Source organism: Phyllobates terribilis, unplaced genomic scaffold, assembly GCF_046119375.1.
Source record: "Phyllobates terribilis strain yellow unplaced genomic scaffold, ASM4611937v1 Scaffold_9__5_contigs__length_417890890, whole genome shotgun sequence".
Taxonomy (NCBI): domain Eukaryota; kingdom Metazoa; phylum Chordata; class Amphibia; order Anura; family Dendrobatidae; genus Phyllobates; species Phyllobates terribilis.
The window spans coordinates 389,985,314-390,001,305 of NW_027362769.1; the positions used below are offsets into that span (position 1 = coordinate 389,985,314).

General features: G+C 47.5%; 1 protein-coding gene across 1 annotated transcript in view; it reads right to left on the reverse strand.

Moving 5' to 3' along the window:
- The window catches only part of LOC141162501 (uncharacterized), a 64,272-nt gene that overhangs the window by 17,978 nt on the left and 30,302 nt on the right, over nucleotides 1-15,992 (reverse strand). The window contains exon 3 of the mRNA XM_073648671.1: nucleotides 8,683-8,985. Within this exon, the coding sequence (XP_073504772.1) occupies nucleotides 8,683-8,985 (303 nt within the window). The remainder of the gene's footprint in view (nucleotides 1-8,682; nucleotides 8,986-15,992) is intronic.

The window sequence follows — 15,992 nt, forward strand, 5'->3', positions numbered from 1 at the left end:
CAGGCTGCTGAGAATAAGGGAGAGAACTGCAGAGGAGCTGAAAACAGCACTGAAACACTAAGAGGATGCTATAATGGAGTTTGTGGTGAAGGGTGATAAGCAGCCAACAAGATGCAGTGATAGGGCAATGATGTTGGGCATTAGAGATGTATGTGATGCAATGCATCATGGTAAATGTAGTCTGGATGGTCTAAATGACAACTGTGAGAAATCCCAGAGCATAAACAGTAACAAACTGCAGAGATAACTGGAGGTGGTAAAGTGGGGCTCAAAATATTAAGCAAAGGTAAAGGAGTTATTGCCCTCACTATTAGAAATGAGAGAACATGTTTGAAAAACGATCGCCAATTTCAATTTTGGCACGAACATTGCACATTCGGATTTGTGATTGGACAAATGAGCATTTTACCTAAAATCGGCAAAATTTGGTAAAAGTGCGGGAAATGATTGTGTTTGCACTACAGTAATTTTAGCGCTTTGGCTAGGATAGTGGTGCTGTATGATGAGCAGGGAGGATGTGTTTGATGAGGGGAGGGGGTGGGGAGAGGTCAAAGGAGCGTCGTGCTTGTAATCTAATTTTTTCTTTTCCTAACTTTTTGTGTGCAAATTGCGGCTAGCCAATCAGGGAGTAGGAACCATATACACTGTCCAGACTCAAGGGCTTGTGCCATTGGCTGCTGAAATCACATGTACCTTCCTATATAAAAACAGGCATGTTGTTTTAGTGCCATTTTGTGACTGTAACAGATCAGAGAGGACGCTCCTGGTCTGTTCCTGGATACTGAGAGATTTTAGCTAGCCAGCTAGGCGGTTGCTTCTAAGTCAGATAGTTTAGATAGCTAGTTTTGTGAATCAGTTTTTTCTGTGACAAATGTGATACAGCACGCCATTTCTCAGTTTCACATTTTGTGGCGGTGAAATTCAGCTGTCTACAGAGCTTGTGCACAGTAAAAAAATCTATTTTTTCTATTACTAATATGATACAGCAGGGGAGATCTCAGTTTGAAATTGTTTGGAGCATATATTATATTTAATACAGGCCTCATCCACAGTAAAAAAAAAAATATTTCTTCTGTTACTAACCTGATAAAGTAGGCCAGAAAGAGCATGTGCTCTAGTGGATGGCAAGTGCTGCATCAAGTGGCCTCTCCTCCTCACCACCACCTCAACATCACACACAGTACAGTGCACAGAGGTGGCACCCCAATTACCCTTGTTTCCCCCCACGTCACAACTCTAACTGGCCAGCTGGCTGTAGTGAACCACAGATGGGTGAGTCTGCAGAGCTGTTCACACATTCTATGCCATGTGCATCAGAAGTCTGCTCCAAAGAATTACAGACTCAAGAGGAGGAAAGCATCTGGAGCGATGCCTAAAATTTTTTTAGGTTGGATTTGGTAAGGACGAAGTAGGGTCCGAGCAGCATCCTGACCCTCGTCACCAGACGTTAACCCCCAGGGGGAGGTGATCCTGATGAGACTCAGATACCCGAGGTTCAAGCGGACTGTACTGTGCTGTCAGGGCAGGAAGAGGAGGAGGGTGACTCTCAGGGCGAGAAATGGGATAACAGAGAAGATGATGATGAGGTTGTAGATCCCACTTGGTATGAACCCAGAGGAATGCAGCCGAGTAGGTCATCTGAGGAAATGGAGGATGAGGAAGACGAGGAGGTTACGTTGCACCCTACGGCACAGACACGTAGTGATGAAACCACGAGGAACACTGCATTCTTAGCCGCAACTGTGGCTGTGGCCAGTAGCGGTTGCTGGTCTGCAGCTCACAGAGGCAGCAAAAACTGCCTAGCCTGGGCCTTTTTTGACACTGCAAAGGATGAGCCAACTCACGTTATCTATCAAATTTGCAAAAAAAACTAAGTAGAGGGAAAAACTGCAATAATTTGACTACTGCATGCATGAACCTTTACATGCGCAATCAACATGCGTTTCTCTGGAAATCTCAATGTGATAAAATGCGGACTAGCGGACCTCAGCAACCATCAGCCGCCCCATCAACCGCTTCTGCTGCTTCTTACTCCTCCTTTGTTACCGTGCAAAGTGTTGTCACGAACTTCCGGTTGTTTATCCGCTCCAGTCAGGCTGAGTGAGAGCCCGTCAGCTGCAACGGAAGCCGACATGCCTGTTGTTTTTGACCGATCTCAGAGAATGAGCACACCACATCTTTCTCAATCCACCGTAACATCTCCGTCTGCACATCACTCACGGTCCAGCAATTTGTCCGGTTCACCCTACTATGCCCTCTCTCAGCACTGCAGCCAGCCCTTGGTCCCGCAGTTGTGGTCACGTAAAAAATTGTTTCCTCCTACACATGAAAAAGCTAAGAGGTTGAACGCCACCATCTCCAATCTATTGGCCACGGAAATGCTGCATTTCTACCTGGTAGATACAGATGGTTTCTGAAAGCTGATGACCGTCTCAGTCCCACAGTATCAGTTGCCCAGTCGCCATTACTTCTCTAAGAAAGCTATACCTGTGCTACACCAGCATGTCAAAGACAACATCACCCATTCCTTGACTAAATCTATGTCTGCCAGGGTACATTTCACTACAGGCACCTGGACGAGTAAGCATGGCCAGGGGTGTTACATCTCGCTGACACTGGATGATTCTGGTGGCTGTGGGGGCAGATGGAAAAGGGGCTGTTCCATAAGTCTTTGAATCCCCAAGGTTTGCAGGACAAACCTCTGCATTTCACACTTTCTCCACTGCTTCTGCCTCCTCCACCTCCTCTAGGGCCTCCATCTGCACCCTCAACCTCTGCTTTAATGAGAAACGTGTTCCAACAGTGAAGAGCGAATCCCCACCACCTCCATACTGTGCAGCCAGGGCTCATCGCAATCAGGCAGTGTTAAAATTAATATGCCTTGGAGATCGCAGTCATACAGCTGAAGAGTTGTGGACAGCTATCCAGGCTGAGTTTGAGCAATGGCTGTCTCCACTGAACCTGGAGCCAGGGAAGGCCATGTGTGATAACAGTGTGAAGCTGGTGGCTGCCCTATGCCCTACACACGTGCCTTGCATGGCTCACATCCTCACCCAGGTGGTACAGAGATTTCTACACCACTATCCCAACCTGGATGCGCTGCTGCAGAAAGCATGGAAGCTGTGTGCTCACTTTCGCCATTCACACCCCTCAGGTCATCGACTTGCATAGATTCAGAGGTCTTTGTCCATGCCAGTTAATCGGTTGACATGCGATGTCCTGACACGGTGGAATTCCACTCTGCACATGTTGAAGCGACTATGGCAGCAGCAACAAGCCCTGACACAGTATGTCAGGTCATATTGCCTGGGCATTAGGGATGTGGGGCATATCACGTTTACAGAGTGAGCACAGATTAAGGACCTCTGCACCCTTCTGCACAGTTTCAAAATGGCTTCTAAGATGGTTAGCGCTGACAATGCCATCATCAGCATCACTGTTCCGCTCATCTACATGCTGGAGCAGACTTTGAATAGCATGCGGGAGGAGATGGTGGTCCCAGAGGAAATAGAGGAAGCAGTGTAGGATGCGGAAGGGATAACAATGTTGCTAAGTTCCAGACTATCGTCACACAGGGTGAATTACAGCAATCGAGGGGGGCTGGTGATACCATACAAACTGTTAGTGAAGGTGTAGGAGCTGAGGAACAAATGGAGGAGGAAGAGGTCATGAGCAAGTAACAGTCAGGAGATGAAAAGGATAAGCATCCCCTCTGTGTTGTTCGTGGTTGGCGGGAGGTAACGGAGGAAAAGAGCATCAGTGTTATCCAGCCATCAACACAGCATGGCCTTGGACCTCATGGAAAAGCCCAACATATGAGTGCCTTCTTGCTGCACTGTCTACAATATGACCCTGTATAGTTAGAATTCGAAGTAGTGCTGACTATTGGGTTGATACTCTGTTAGATTCACATTATAAGAGTAAATTTTGCAAGATGCTTCCCGCCCTGGAAAGGGACCCACGAATGCTGGAGTATTGAAACACGCTTTTACACAACCTTAAGAGAGGTTTTCCCCAAGACAGCAGTGAGGCACACAGTGTGCATCACAGCTCTAGACTTCCAATCTCAGGGACGTCAATTCGTCAACGCCAAAACATTATCTACAGCAGCAGTGTAAATGGCAGAAGCAATTTCTGTAAGCCCTTTCTCATATTTTTTAGACCAGCTCGTGCACCAGCACAACAGAGTACAAGTCTGACACATAGTGAATGACTGGATAGGATGGTGCCGGAGAATCTAGAGCTCAATATCAATAACATCAGGAAGGGTTTGGACCATTTTACATTTTGGTCTTCAGAACATGTCTTCAGCGCTGTTGGTGGTGTCCTGACAGATAAGCGCAGCCAGCTGTCCCCTGAAAGTGTAACTTTCATCACGATGAACAAGTCATGGATCTCCAAGGACTTTTGCACTCCAATCGCAGACTGTACAGACTAGGCAATGTTGTAGTTTTTAGTGTGCTGCATTGATCCCACGTAATTGTGTAGCACCCTGAGGATTCGGCTGCTACAGGGGTATTGCACCTCAACCCAGAGGTGTGATATTCCACTCCCGGGTAAGGATGGAGTGTGGAGCTGAGCTCAGTTAGCTGCATGCACTACACACATCCCATTTCCGAGGAACAGACCGACGGTACTCCCACTAGAGAAATGTGCAGGTACGATAGTGTCTGTTCCTGGCTGGAGTGGGAGGGGGGTGGAACATCCCAGTAGTGTAGGGGCAGATAGGGGGAGCAGTCTGGGTAATGCTAGGAGCTCATTGGGTGCTGGGCACCTGAGCTCACACATAGAGGGAGTATATAAGGTGGACACCATCTTAGGACAGGGTCAGTCTTTTGTAGAGTCAGTCTGTCAGAGTTTAGTCAAAGGAGCAGAGCAGAGAAGCTCAGCCAGAAGGGCTGACAGGGAGTTGTGGTTCCGGCTGGGCCCAGCTCCAAGGCCAAGAGAGAGAGAGGAGTCAGAAGGACCCAGAGAGAAGAAGAGGGAACCCCAAGACCCCAGAATATAAGCAACAGGGTGAAGGGTTGGCACCTAGGGTACCGGATCCCAAGCTGGCAGAGAGACAAGCACACCTTAGCCAGAGACCGGAGGTCGTGGGCAGGATCTGCCACGACCCTCACCAAATCCACCAGGAAGGCAGACCAAGTATAGGGTCAGGGAACCCAGAGGAGGTGTACCCACCAAGAGACCCGAGGGAGCCGGACATAGGTGGATCCCTGGTGAGAACGGCCAGAAGAGAGGGAAAGTCAGACAGGAGCTCAGGACCACGCTCCAGAACTGCCTGGGGGTTAGCCGAGTCCAGGACCTGGTGGACGCAGCACGGCTCGGGTGGTCGCTTCAGGCCAGAGTGACCATAAGAACACCCGTAAGTAAAAACCCCTGAACTGCACAGCCCGACTCTGAGTCTTCTTGCTGATTCATCCTGCACCTTCACAACCACCATCCTCTACATCTGACCCCCTGAGGCTATACCCCTCCCGTTGGGGGTTATACTACCAAAGCTGCACACATACCACCAGCCTCAGCGGACCCTGCTGCAGCGGCGACCTTTTGACCGCAAATCAACGGGTGGCGTAGTCGACACAAAGAACTCTAATAACATCTGTAGGACTGCCACACACTGAGCTTGACACCCTGGGCACGGACCGGGTCACCGCCACTCGGAGACTACAACCCCCATCTGATCCGGCTCCGGGTATCCCTAACAACATGGCCCAGGGGGCGCGTCAATTGCAGTATGTAATATCTTTAGCATGGCTTCTATGCCTGCTATTGCTGCTGCTGCAGATGTTAACAATAATTTTTGGAAATGTGAAGACTCATGGTTGAGTCTCCATCTGCTTTGTTTACTGTAGTGGAAGAGGTGTCGATCCGAATTTTACTGTTTCTACTCTACTGAAATTAAAGCCACTTTGGTGGTGTCAGACCTTAATTTAGGGAAATGTGAACACTCCTGGTTGTGTCTCCATCTGCTGGGTTGGCTGTAGTGGAAGAGGTGTTGGTTCCCATTATACTAGTTCTACTCTACTAAAATTGATGGTGTGGCGCCCCTGCAGGCTCAGTCGCCACAGAGGTACTGCATTTCACCCAGAGGTGTGGTATCTCACTCTCAGGTAAGGATGGAGTACTGCCCAGGACCCAAACACCTGCATCCAACACTACACCACTCCAGACCAGCAGGAAGGGCAAGATGCACTGCTCCGCTGCTGAGCTCTGCCCCTGGCTGGAGTGGGGGAAACCAAGAGAGGGGGAACCATGTAGTGGGTGTGGGTGGAGGAAGCATATCAGGGGAGCACTTGAGAAGGAGGATATAAAAATGGGAAGACATCTTGGGAGTTTAGATTAGTTGAGTTCAGTTCAGACAGAGGAGGAGAGTGAAAGAAGAAGGAGCTCTGCTCAGGAAGAAGTGAAACTGAAGGGAAGAGAGGAGCAGGGAGAAAGGCTCCAGAAGGAAAGAGTGGGGATCCTAAGGGTATGGAAAGTGCTGGAGGCCACCCGTAATCTACCAGGTGTGGAAGGATCAGTCCGCAGAGGGGACCCGACCCTAACTAGTGAGAATTGCAATTTTCAACTAGAAACCGGACGCTTCTACATTTCCAGGGTGTAGGTGCCACAGCCGCAATTAATGGCCAAAAAAGTAGCCACGCAAGATCCAGGGAACTCCAGGCTGCCTGCCAAGATCTGCGGTTACTGGCTTGGGACACTGTTTGCGAGGCGCAGGGCAGGAGGGTGAGAGCCAGCGCAGGAAGACGACCAGGAGGGACACACAGAAAGGGGTCCCGCTAAGTGCTCTTGAATTACCTGAGGGTTTGCTGAACCCCTCCCTCATAACCGTGGTTATGAACTGCAGTTGTAACCAGGAGCAACGTGAAAATCGTGAGTAAAACCTTGAAGACTGCACCTCACTGTCTCTGTGAATTTTTGCCATCACCCACTGCACCACACTGCACCATCACAGTTACTTCATCATTCACCATCACAGCAACGCCCTGGAGCTTAGCTCTACCTGTGGAGAGTTAACCAACTCTGCTGCATTAACAACAGCCCCAGAGGACCTGCTCCGCAGCTGCGGCTCTATATAGCCGCATACCACAGATGGCGTCACGAACATTAAATACAAAAACTATAAAATCCCCTTTTATTGACCGCCCTGGGTCACGGCCCTGGGTCACAGCCACTGTGACATCTCCCCTAGCAACGACTGGCCCGGCTACCGAGTACCCCATGGCCCAGGGGGCGCGTCAATGCCACTTCGGTGGTGTCAGACCCTAATTTTGGGAAATGTGAACACTTCTGGTTGGGTCTACATCTGCTGGGTTGGCTGTAGTGGAGGAAGTGTCGGTCCCCATTATACTATTTCTACTCTGGTGAAATTGATGCCACTTTGGTGGTGTCTGCCACTAATATTTGGAAATGTGAAGACTCCTGATTGGGTCTCCATCTGCTGGGTTGCCTGTATTGGAAGAGGTGTAGGTCCCCATTATGCTAGTTCTATTCTAGTGAAATTGATGCCACCAAAGGGGTCTGACACTAATTTTTGGAAATGTGAAGACTCCTGATTTTGTCTCCATCTGCTGGGTTGGCTGTAGTGGAAGAGGTGTCGGTCCTAATTATACTATTTCTACGCTACTAAAATTGATGCTACTTTGATGGTGTCAGCCCCTAATTTAGGGAAATGTGAACACTCCTGGTTGGGTCTCCATCTGCTGGGTTGGTTGTAGTGTAAGAAGTGTCAGTCCCCATTATACTATTTCTACTTTGGTGAAGTTGATGCCACTTTGGTGGTGTCTGTGACTAATTTTTGGAAATGTGAAGACTTCTGATTGGGTCACCATCTGCTGGGTTGGATGTAGTGGTAGAGGTATCGGTCTCTATTATACTAGTTCTACTCTACTGAAAATGATGTCACTTTGGTGGTGTCAGCCCCTAATTTAGGGAAATGTGAATATGCCTAGTTAGGTCTCCTTCATGTGTGTTGCCTATAGCAGTAGGCCTCCGAGATCGGCAAGCCTCCACTTACTTTCAGTCAACTACCTGTGTTATTATCCTTACATTTTTCTAGCAATAGTAGTCTTCAAAGTTGATATTTGTGCCACCTGAGTGTGCCTGAGCAGGAAATCAGCTTGAGCTGTTGCATGTGGAATCAGTGCTCCCAGCACAGCTGGCATACCCCGATCCCTCACCCACCTTGTCTTAATGTGAAGTCGAATTCAAAGCTGTAAATGCTCGCCCAGACCCTGATACCTCATGCATGGTCCATGGCTGATTGCTGCTGTGCCATTATAAAATTTGTACTCTGGGTCAATTGAGGCCACTTTCCTGGTGTATGCCTCTAATTTGATCTGTTTTGGCAGCTTTTTGGCAGTTTGAAGGTGTTATGTATGCGTTTGGTGTTGCCTCCCATTGAATCCAATGTGTTAGGTGAATGTTTGACAAATTATTTGGCAAACATTGCAAATTCAGCAACCAGGAACCTAATCGAACAGTGAAATGTTCTCTCATCTCTACTCACTATATGGTCAACAAAATAGTATTCTTGTGCCTGGAAAACACCATTAAGAAAATCTGACTGATAAACAATGGTTTCACTTTAGAGATTCGACTCACGTACAAATAGTTGATAGGCTTGGGTCAGGCCATCAATTGTAAAGTACCAGATGTTTCCCTTAAGAATAAGTTTACCTTCATACACCAAATGGAAGTCTTCCTGAAGCGATTCCTGTAGATACTTATGTTGGACTCTACATGAGAAGTTCTGCTCTCTGTCCTCCTCAGTGGGTGTGATGGTCACGGTGCTGTTCACACTGTAGGTTCTGTCTGGGTTTCTCCAGGGATCACCAAGAATAATGTTATCCTTAAGTTTTTCTTCATTTCTGAACCACTTAACACCAATGTCTGGAGGGAAGAATCCAGTGGCGGAGCAGCGCAGGACACTCTCTACATTCAGTACAACTGTCTTATCTGTGATTGTCACCTGCGGAGGAGCTGATAAACACGTGATTACAATCACCAGGTCTATAAATATGTGATGTGACATATAACGTGTGACCAGGTTATTAATCATTATAGTGTCTGTGCTTCTAACATGACATAGACTATAAGGAGCCGACATTATCTCTTCCAAGGAAAACCGAGAGAGGCCACCGGTGAGCGGAAAGTGTTTCATCCCAAACCCCAGTGAATACAATTTACTGATTTCATACAAAGACATAGGGAGATTCTATACATATGTGGTATGAAAATATGACATGATTTATCCGTCAATGTAAAGTTATCTTGTTTTTTTAAACACATTGAGAAAATCCAGCTATACATACAGTGGGCAAAATAAGTATTTGATACACTGCCGATTTTGCAAGTTTTCCCACCTACAAAGAATGGAGAGGTCTGTAATTTTTGTCGTAGGCCACTGCAACTATGAGAGACATGAATCAAAAAATAAAAAACAGAAAATCTCATTGTATGATTTTTAAATAATTAAATTGCATTTTATTTCATGAAATAATTTGATCAGCCATCAATAATTATGGATCTCACAGACCTGTAAGTTTTTTGTTAGGAAGCCCTTCTACTCATTACCTGCATTAATTGCACCTGTTTGAGCTTGTTAGCTGTATAAAAGACACCTGCCCACACACTCAATCACACTCCAACCTCTCCACCATGGCCAAGACCAAAGAGCTTCCTAAGGACACCAGGGACAACATTGTAGACCTGCACAAGGTTGGGATGCGCTACAAGACAGTAGACAAGAACCTTGATGAGAAGGCAACAACTGTTGGCACAATGATTACAAAATCGAAGAAACACAAGATGACTGTCAGTCTTCCTCGATCTGGGGTTCCATGCAACATCTCGCCTCGTGGGGTAAGGATGTTTCTCAGAAAGGTCAGGAGTCAGCCCAGAACTACACAGGAGAACCTGGTCAATGAACTGAAGAGAGCTGGACCCACAGTCTCAAACATTACTGTTAGTAACACACTACGCCTCATGGATTAAAATCCTGCAGGGCACTCAAGGTCCTCCTGCTCACACCAGTACATGTCCAGGCCTGTTTGAAGTTCACCAATGACCATCCAGATCAACCAGAGGAGGCATGGTAGAAGGTCATCTGGTCAGATGAGACCAAAATAGAACTTTTCGGTATCAACTCCACTTGCTATATTTGGAGGAAGAAGAAGGATGAGTACAACCCCAAGAACACAGTCCCAAATGTGAAGCATGTTGGGGTAAACATCATACTTTGGGGGTGCTTTTCTGCAAAGGGGACAGGATGACTGCACCGTATTGAAGGGAGGATAGATGGGGTCATGTATCGCAAGATTTTGGCCAAAAACCTATTATGATCTGCAACAAGTACTAAGGAAAGAAAGGGGAAAGCTATCCCTGCGGTAAGACTAAGCTGAATCCCTACGATGTAGCGGGCTGCCTGTTCCTAGCGAACAGACCCGCCTTAGTCCTCGGCTAGTCTGAACAAAGACCTATAGCATAAAGGGGAGGGGTCCCTAAAAGAACTAAGGACTGGAACAAAAATGGGACACCTCCTTAACAGAGAAAGTTGTTGCAGAACACAAAAAGATAAACTGACAAAAAGGTACTAGAGGTCCCAGAAGGACCAAGCAAACTGACAGGATAGGCACAGAAGCACCTGGCTAGCAAAACAGTCAAACAACACTGAAGTCCAGCACAGTCAAAAGGGCGGAGCTGGAATATAAAGGCAGATGGTCACGTGACCGCAAAACACAAGATGGAAAAAACAAACAGGAGGGTTCTAACAAAACCTCCTTCCCTCAGCAAGAGCATTGAAGTTGGGTTGTGGCTGTGTCTTCCAGCATTACAATGACCCGAAAAACACAGCCAGGGCAACTAAGGAGTGGCTCCATAAGAAGAATTTCAAAGTCTTGGAGTGGCCTAGCTAGTCTCCAGATCTGAACCCAATAGAAAGTCTTTGGAGGGAGCTACAACTCAATGTTGCCTAGCGACAGCCTCGAAACCTGAAGGATCTGGAGAAGATCTGTATGGGGGAGAGGGCCAAAATCCCTGCTGCAGTGTTTGCAACTTGGTCAAGAACTATAGGAAACGTCTGACCTCTGTAATTGCCAACAAAGGTTTCTGTACCAAATATTAAGTTCTGTTTTTCTATTATGTTACATACTTATTTCATGCAATAACATGCAAATTAAGTATGTAAAAATCATACATTGTAATATTCTGGATTTTTTTCTTCAGTTTCTGTCTCTCACAGGTGAAGTGTACCTACAATACAAATTACAGATCTCTCCATTCTTTGATGCAGGTGGTCTGGAGGGGTCTAAAAACTCCTCAAATCAATGAAAACATCACTGAAATGGCATGGGAACACCATGGGGAAGACCCATGGAAGCATCTCTGAATCCCAGATCACTGCTGTGAACAATGTTGTCAGAGTATTATGCCATTTTTATGGACTGACAAAAAACATAAAAAACCGAAGATAAAATGGATTTTACTGGAGAAAATGTTAATAAACACTTTTTCCATGATAATGACTTGTATATAAGTCAAAATAAATAAAAGAAAAAAACACACCTCTACACCTTGGGCTATGTTTACATGTAGTGTTTTTTCATTTTTACACATTCGCATTGCTTTCAATGGTAAAAAAAAAAACATTCACCAGTAAAAGTAATTTTAACATTTTACTACCTTATCTGGCCATGTGGTGTGTGAGATATGATCAGGCATATCCTGTTTCATTTATGAAGGAAAGACTCTGAAAGTCACAAAGCCCATTTTTACAGGGCCATCAGGCAGCCTTTACTATTGTTAGAGGGCCAGCAGTCAGCCCTCACTATTGTTAGAGAGCCAGCAGGTTGCCCTCACTATGGTCAGATGGCCATCAGATGGGCCTCACTCTAATTTTATCTTTCACTCAATATTTTTAGAGGGCCAGCAGACAGCTCTCACTAAGCATTTTTGGTACTGCAATATAATTTATCCATCTGAGGTGGGCAAATTTTATTTTTCATATTAATACTGTAAAGTTTGAAACTTGGAGAGCCAGCAGGCGGCCTCCACTATTTGTAGAGGGCCAACAGGCATCTTGTGGACAGATGAGACCAAGATAGAACTTTTTGATAAAGCACATCATTCTAATGTTTACTGTAAATGGAATGAGGCCTACAAATGAAAAAACACAGTACTTACAGTCAAATATGGTGGAGGTTCAAAGATACTTTGGGGTTGTTTTGTTGCCTGTGGCACCGGGTGCCTTGACTGTGTGCAAGGCATCATGAAATATGAAGATTGCCAAAGGATTTTGGGTCACAAATGTAGTGCCCAGTGTCATAAAGCTGGGTTTGCATCCTAGGTCATGGGTATTCCAGCAGGACAAACATACTTCAAGAAGCACCCAGAAATGGATGCAAACAAACCACTGGAGAGTTTTGAAGTGGTAATTACAGCTTCAGTAGCGTAAAGCCTCCCACCATTACCTCTTTCTCTTACATACAGATGCTACAGAAAAACTGAATTGACACATTAAATCAGTTCATTTTGCCCGGTTTGATAAATATCTGAATACGGATCATCGTAAAAAACACAAATCTGTCATTAAGCTTATGGAAAAAAAGCAATCAAGTTATAGAATGTGGAAGAGATGTATGTGATCAGAATGAACACTCACGTTCAACAGATGATACCTAGCACCTATCCCTACACTAACTGCAGCTAACAGCTGTATTAATAGGGAATAGAATAGATGTTACCTTGATATTTTTTTCTAGGTTGCAGCAGCAAGACTTATAAGGCAATAATCCCTGACTAGATGCCTGTAATACACTATCCCTACTGCGACAGATCACCCTATACAAATTGCAGTATTAGAGAATCTGATCTATTTGAATTAGCCCTGAAAAAGGCTTTTAGTGTAACGTATCAGCATCAAGGACTGTTATTTCATCAACCCTGCTGGCGAATATAGTGGAGCATTTCGCATCTACTCAGCCTGATATGGAGGAGACCAGGATCTTCTGTACTTACTGTACAAAGTCTCCAGAAACGGCTGTAAGAACATGTTTGCAGTGTGAGAACTCCCTATGTGAAGACCACCTGACAGCCCACAACAAGGGGTATATATATATCATAGAATAAAGGTAGGCCTTTAAAAATTCTTAATATGGACATCATAAACACCCTTAAACATTTATAGCGAGGGTAGAATGATCACCCTGAGGAGGATGACACAAAAAAGACAAAATCCTGATGCATATACCCATGTTTGGATGGGAAGGGGTGCATGGGAATAGCCAAGAAAAAAAAATGGATTTGAGTTTATGTTCCGCTGCTGTCATCTGGTTGTATTGAGAAGTCTAGGTCAATCCAGCCCTTGTTAATTTTGATAAGAGTCAGCCTGTCAGCATTCTTAGTTGACAGGCGAATGAGCCTAGCAGTTATAATACTTCTGGCAGCACTAAAAACCCGCTCTGACAAAACGCTAGCGGCAGGGCAGGCCAGGACCTCCAAGGCGTAGAGAGACAGTTCATGCCAAGTGTCCAGCTTGGATACCCAATAGTTGTAAGGCACAGAGGAATCACGGAAGACACTGGTACCGTCAGCAAGTTACTTCTTCAGCATTTTCCAAAACTGTTCCCTCCTTGTCAGAGTACCCCACTCATCAGGGTCTTGGCAATGGGAGGGTCTGAGAAATCTGTCCCAGACCTTTGATAGTGTTCCCCTACCTCTGCTGCATCTGGTGTGTGTCTCCCTCGTCTCTACTCCTTGGTTGTCCAAGGAACGGTGACCTCTGCCACCAGCGCTGTCAGATGGGATTTTTTTAATAATTCTTCAACTAGGGCCTTCTGGTACTGCAACATTTTATTAGACCTCTGCACCACGGGAAGGAGAGATAGAAATTTCTCCTTGTGGGTCTGCAAGAATGATCTACCAGTAATTAGTGTTTGCCAAAATGCGTACAATGCGAGGGTCACAGTAAAGGCAGCGAAACATAAACTTAGCCAGGTGTGCCAGACTGCCAACTGCCAAGACTTCCCTGTCCCCACCAAGAGGATGATTGTCCATCTTCTCCTCCTCATCCTCCTCCTTGTCCTCCCTCTCCTCCTCCTCTTCAGGTCATCAATGCTGTACACACGGGATGAAGGTGGTGTGGGGAGTGCCGTCTGTAGTGCAGGCAACCAGCTCCTGTTCCTCCTCCTCCTCATTATCATCCAATCCGCATTGAGAAGATGAGATGAGGCTGGGCTGTGTAGCATCACCCTATATAGTTTCTTGCTCCATCTCAACTTTCTCTGCCTGCAAAGCCTTCTCTTTAATTGTGAGTAGCGAGCGTTTCAGTAGACAGAGAAGCGGTGTAACGGGTCTGGGAGGCGGAACCTCTGAGCTACTATACAAGGGGGCGGTCCTTGTAAGGGAGCGGGTGGCGACCAGGGTAGCCGGGCAGGCAGTCACAGCAGGTGACTGGGACAGTCTCTGAATGAACGGACAGGAGGTCACGGAAAGTGACCGGGGCAGTCTCTGGATGAACGGGCAGGAGGTCACGGCAAGTGACCGGGGCAGTCTCTGGATGAACGGGCAGGAGGTCACGGCAAGTGACCGGGGCAGTCTCTGGATGAACGGGCAGGAGGTCACGGCAAGTGACCGGGGCAGTCTCTGGATGAACGGGCAGGAGGTCACGGCAAGTGACCGGGGCAGTCCCTGGGTAAAGGATTGGTACGACCTGTGGCGGCAGATGATAGACATGAGCTCCCAGGTGAGCAGGCGAGAGTCTCTGGACAGGCAGGTGGTCACGGCAAGTGACGGCGGAGCCTCCGGGTAGGCTAGCAGGCAGGTAGCAGATGAGCGCTCCCAGGTGAGCGGGCAAGAGTCTCTGGAATAGCAGGTGGTCACAGCACGTGACGGCGGAGCCTCCAGGAAGGCTAGCAGGCAGGTAGCGGAGGAGCGCTCCCAGGTGAGCGGGCAGGAGTCTCTGGAATAGCAGGTGGTCACAGCACGTGACGGCGGAGCCTCCAGGAAGGCTAGCAGGCAGGTAGCGGATGTGCGCTCCCAGGTGAGCGGCCAAGCTGGTCCATAGACAGACTGACAGGAGTAGGAAGGCAGACCGTCGGACCTCAGGCTAGCAAGCAGGTAGCAGGAATATCAGGCAGGAAACAGACAGCAAACTGGCAGGACTCTGGCAGGAATCAGGCAGGTAACTGGCAACGGGACCTGAGGGCTGAAGCAGAGTAGAACAGTGCAACAACATTGCTCGGGCACCTCCATTTTGGAGGAGGTGCCTTATATATGGTGAAGTCCTCCGGCCATTGGCCGGGGACTCCTTAGGACGGCGCGCGCGGCCCCTTTAAGAGGGAGGGAGCGCGCGCGCGTGCGCCCTAAGCACAGTGGCCGGAAGGAGCGCGCGCTGCCAGCAGAGCGGGAGGAGGACGCCGGGCTCGGAGCAGAGAGGTGAGGGGAACAGCGTCCCTGCCTAGCAGAGGGCAGGGACGCCGACGCTACAAGCGGGATATTTACACTGATTATGGCATCATCGCCGCTCACCATCTTGGTTGGGTCCTCAAAGTTTTGGAGAACAGCACAGATGTCAGACATTCATGCCCACTCATCAACTCTTATGTGCGGAGGCTGACCGGAATACCGAGGGCGTGTTGTAGCTGGTATTCAACTACTGCTCTCTGCTGCTCACAAAGCCTTGCCAACATATGTAACGTTGGTCACTTCGCACACCAGTTGGTAAGTTGGAAATTACAAGTGCTGCTGCAGCACTGCAAGAGCGGCAGCAGCTGTAGCTGACTTGCAAAAATGGGCACACATGAGGTGTACCTTCACAAGTAGCTCAGACAGATCAGGGTAGGTTTTGAGAAACCGTTGAACCACTAAGTTGAACACGTGGGCCAGGCATGGTACATGTGCGAGGTTGCCACGCTTCAGAGCCGCCACCAGGTTACGGCCATTGTCACACGACCATGCCTGGTTGTAGGTTCAGGGGCAAGAGCCACAGA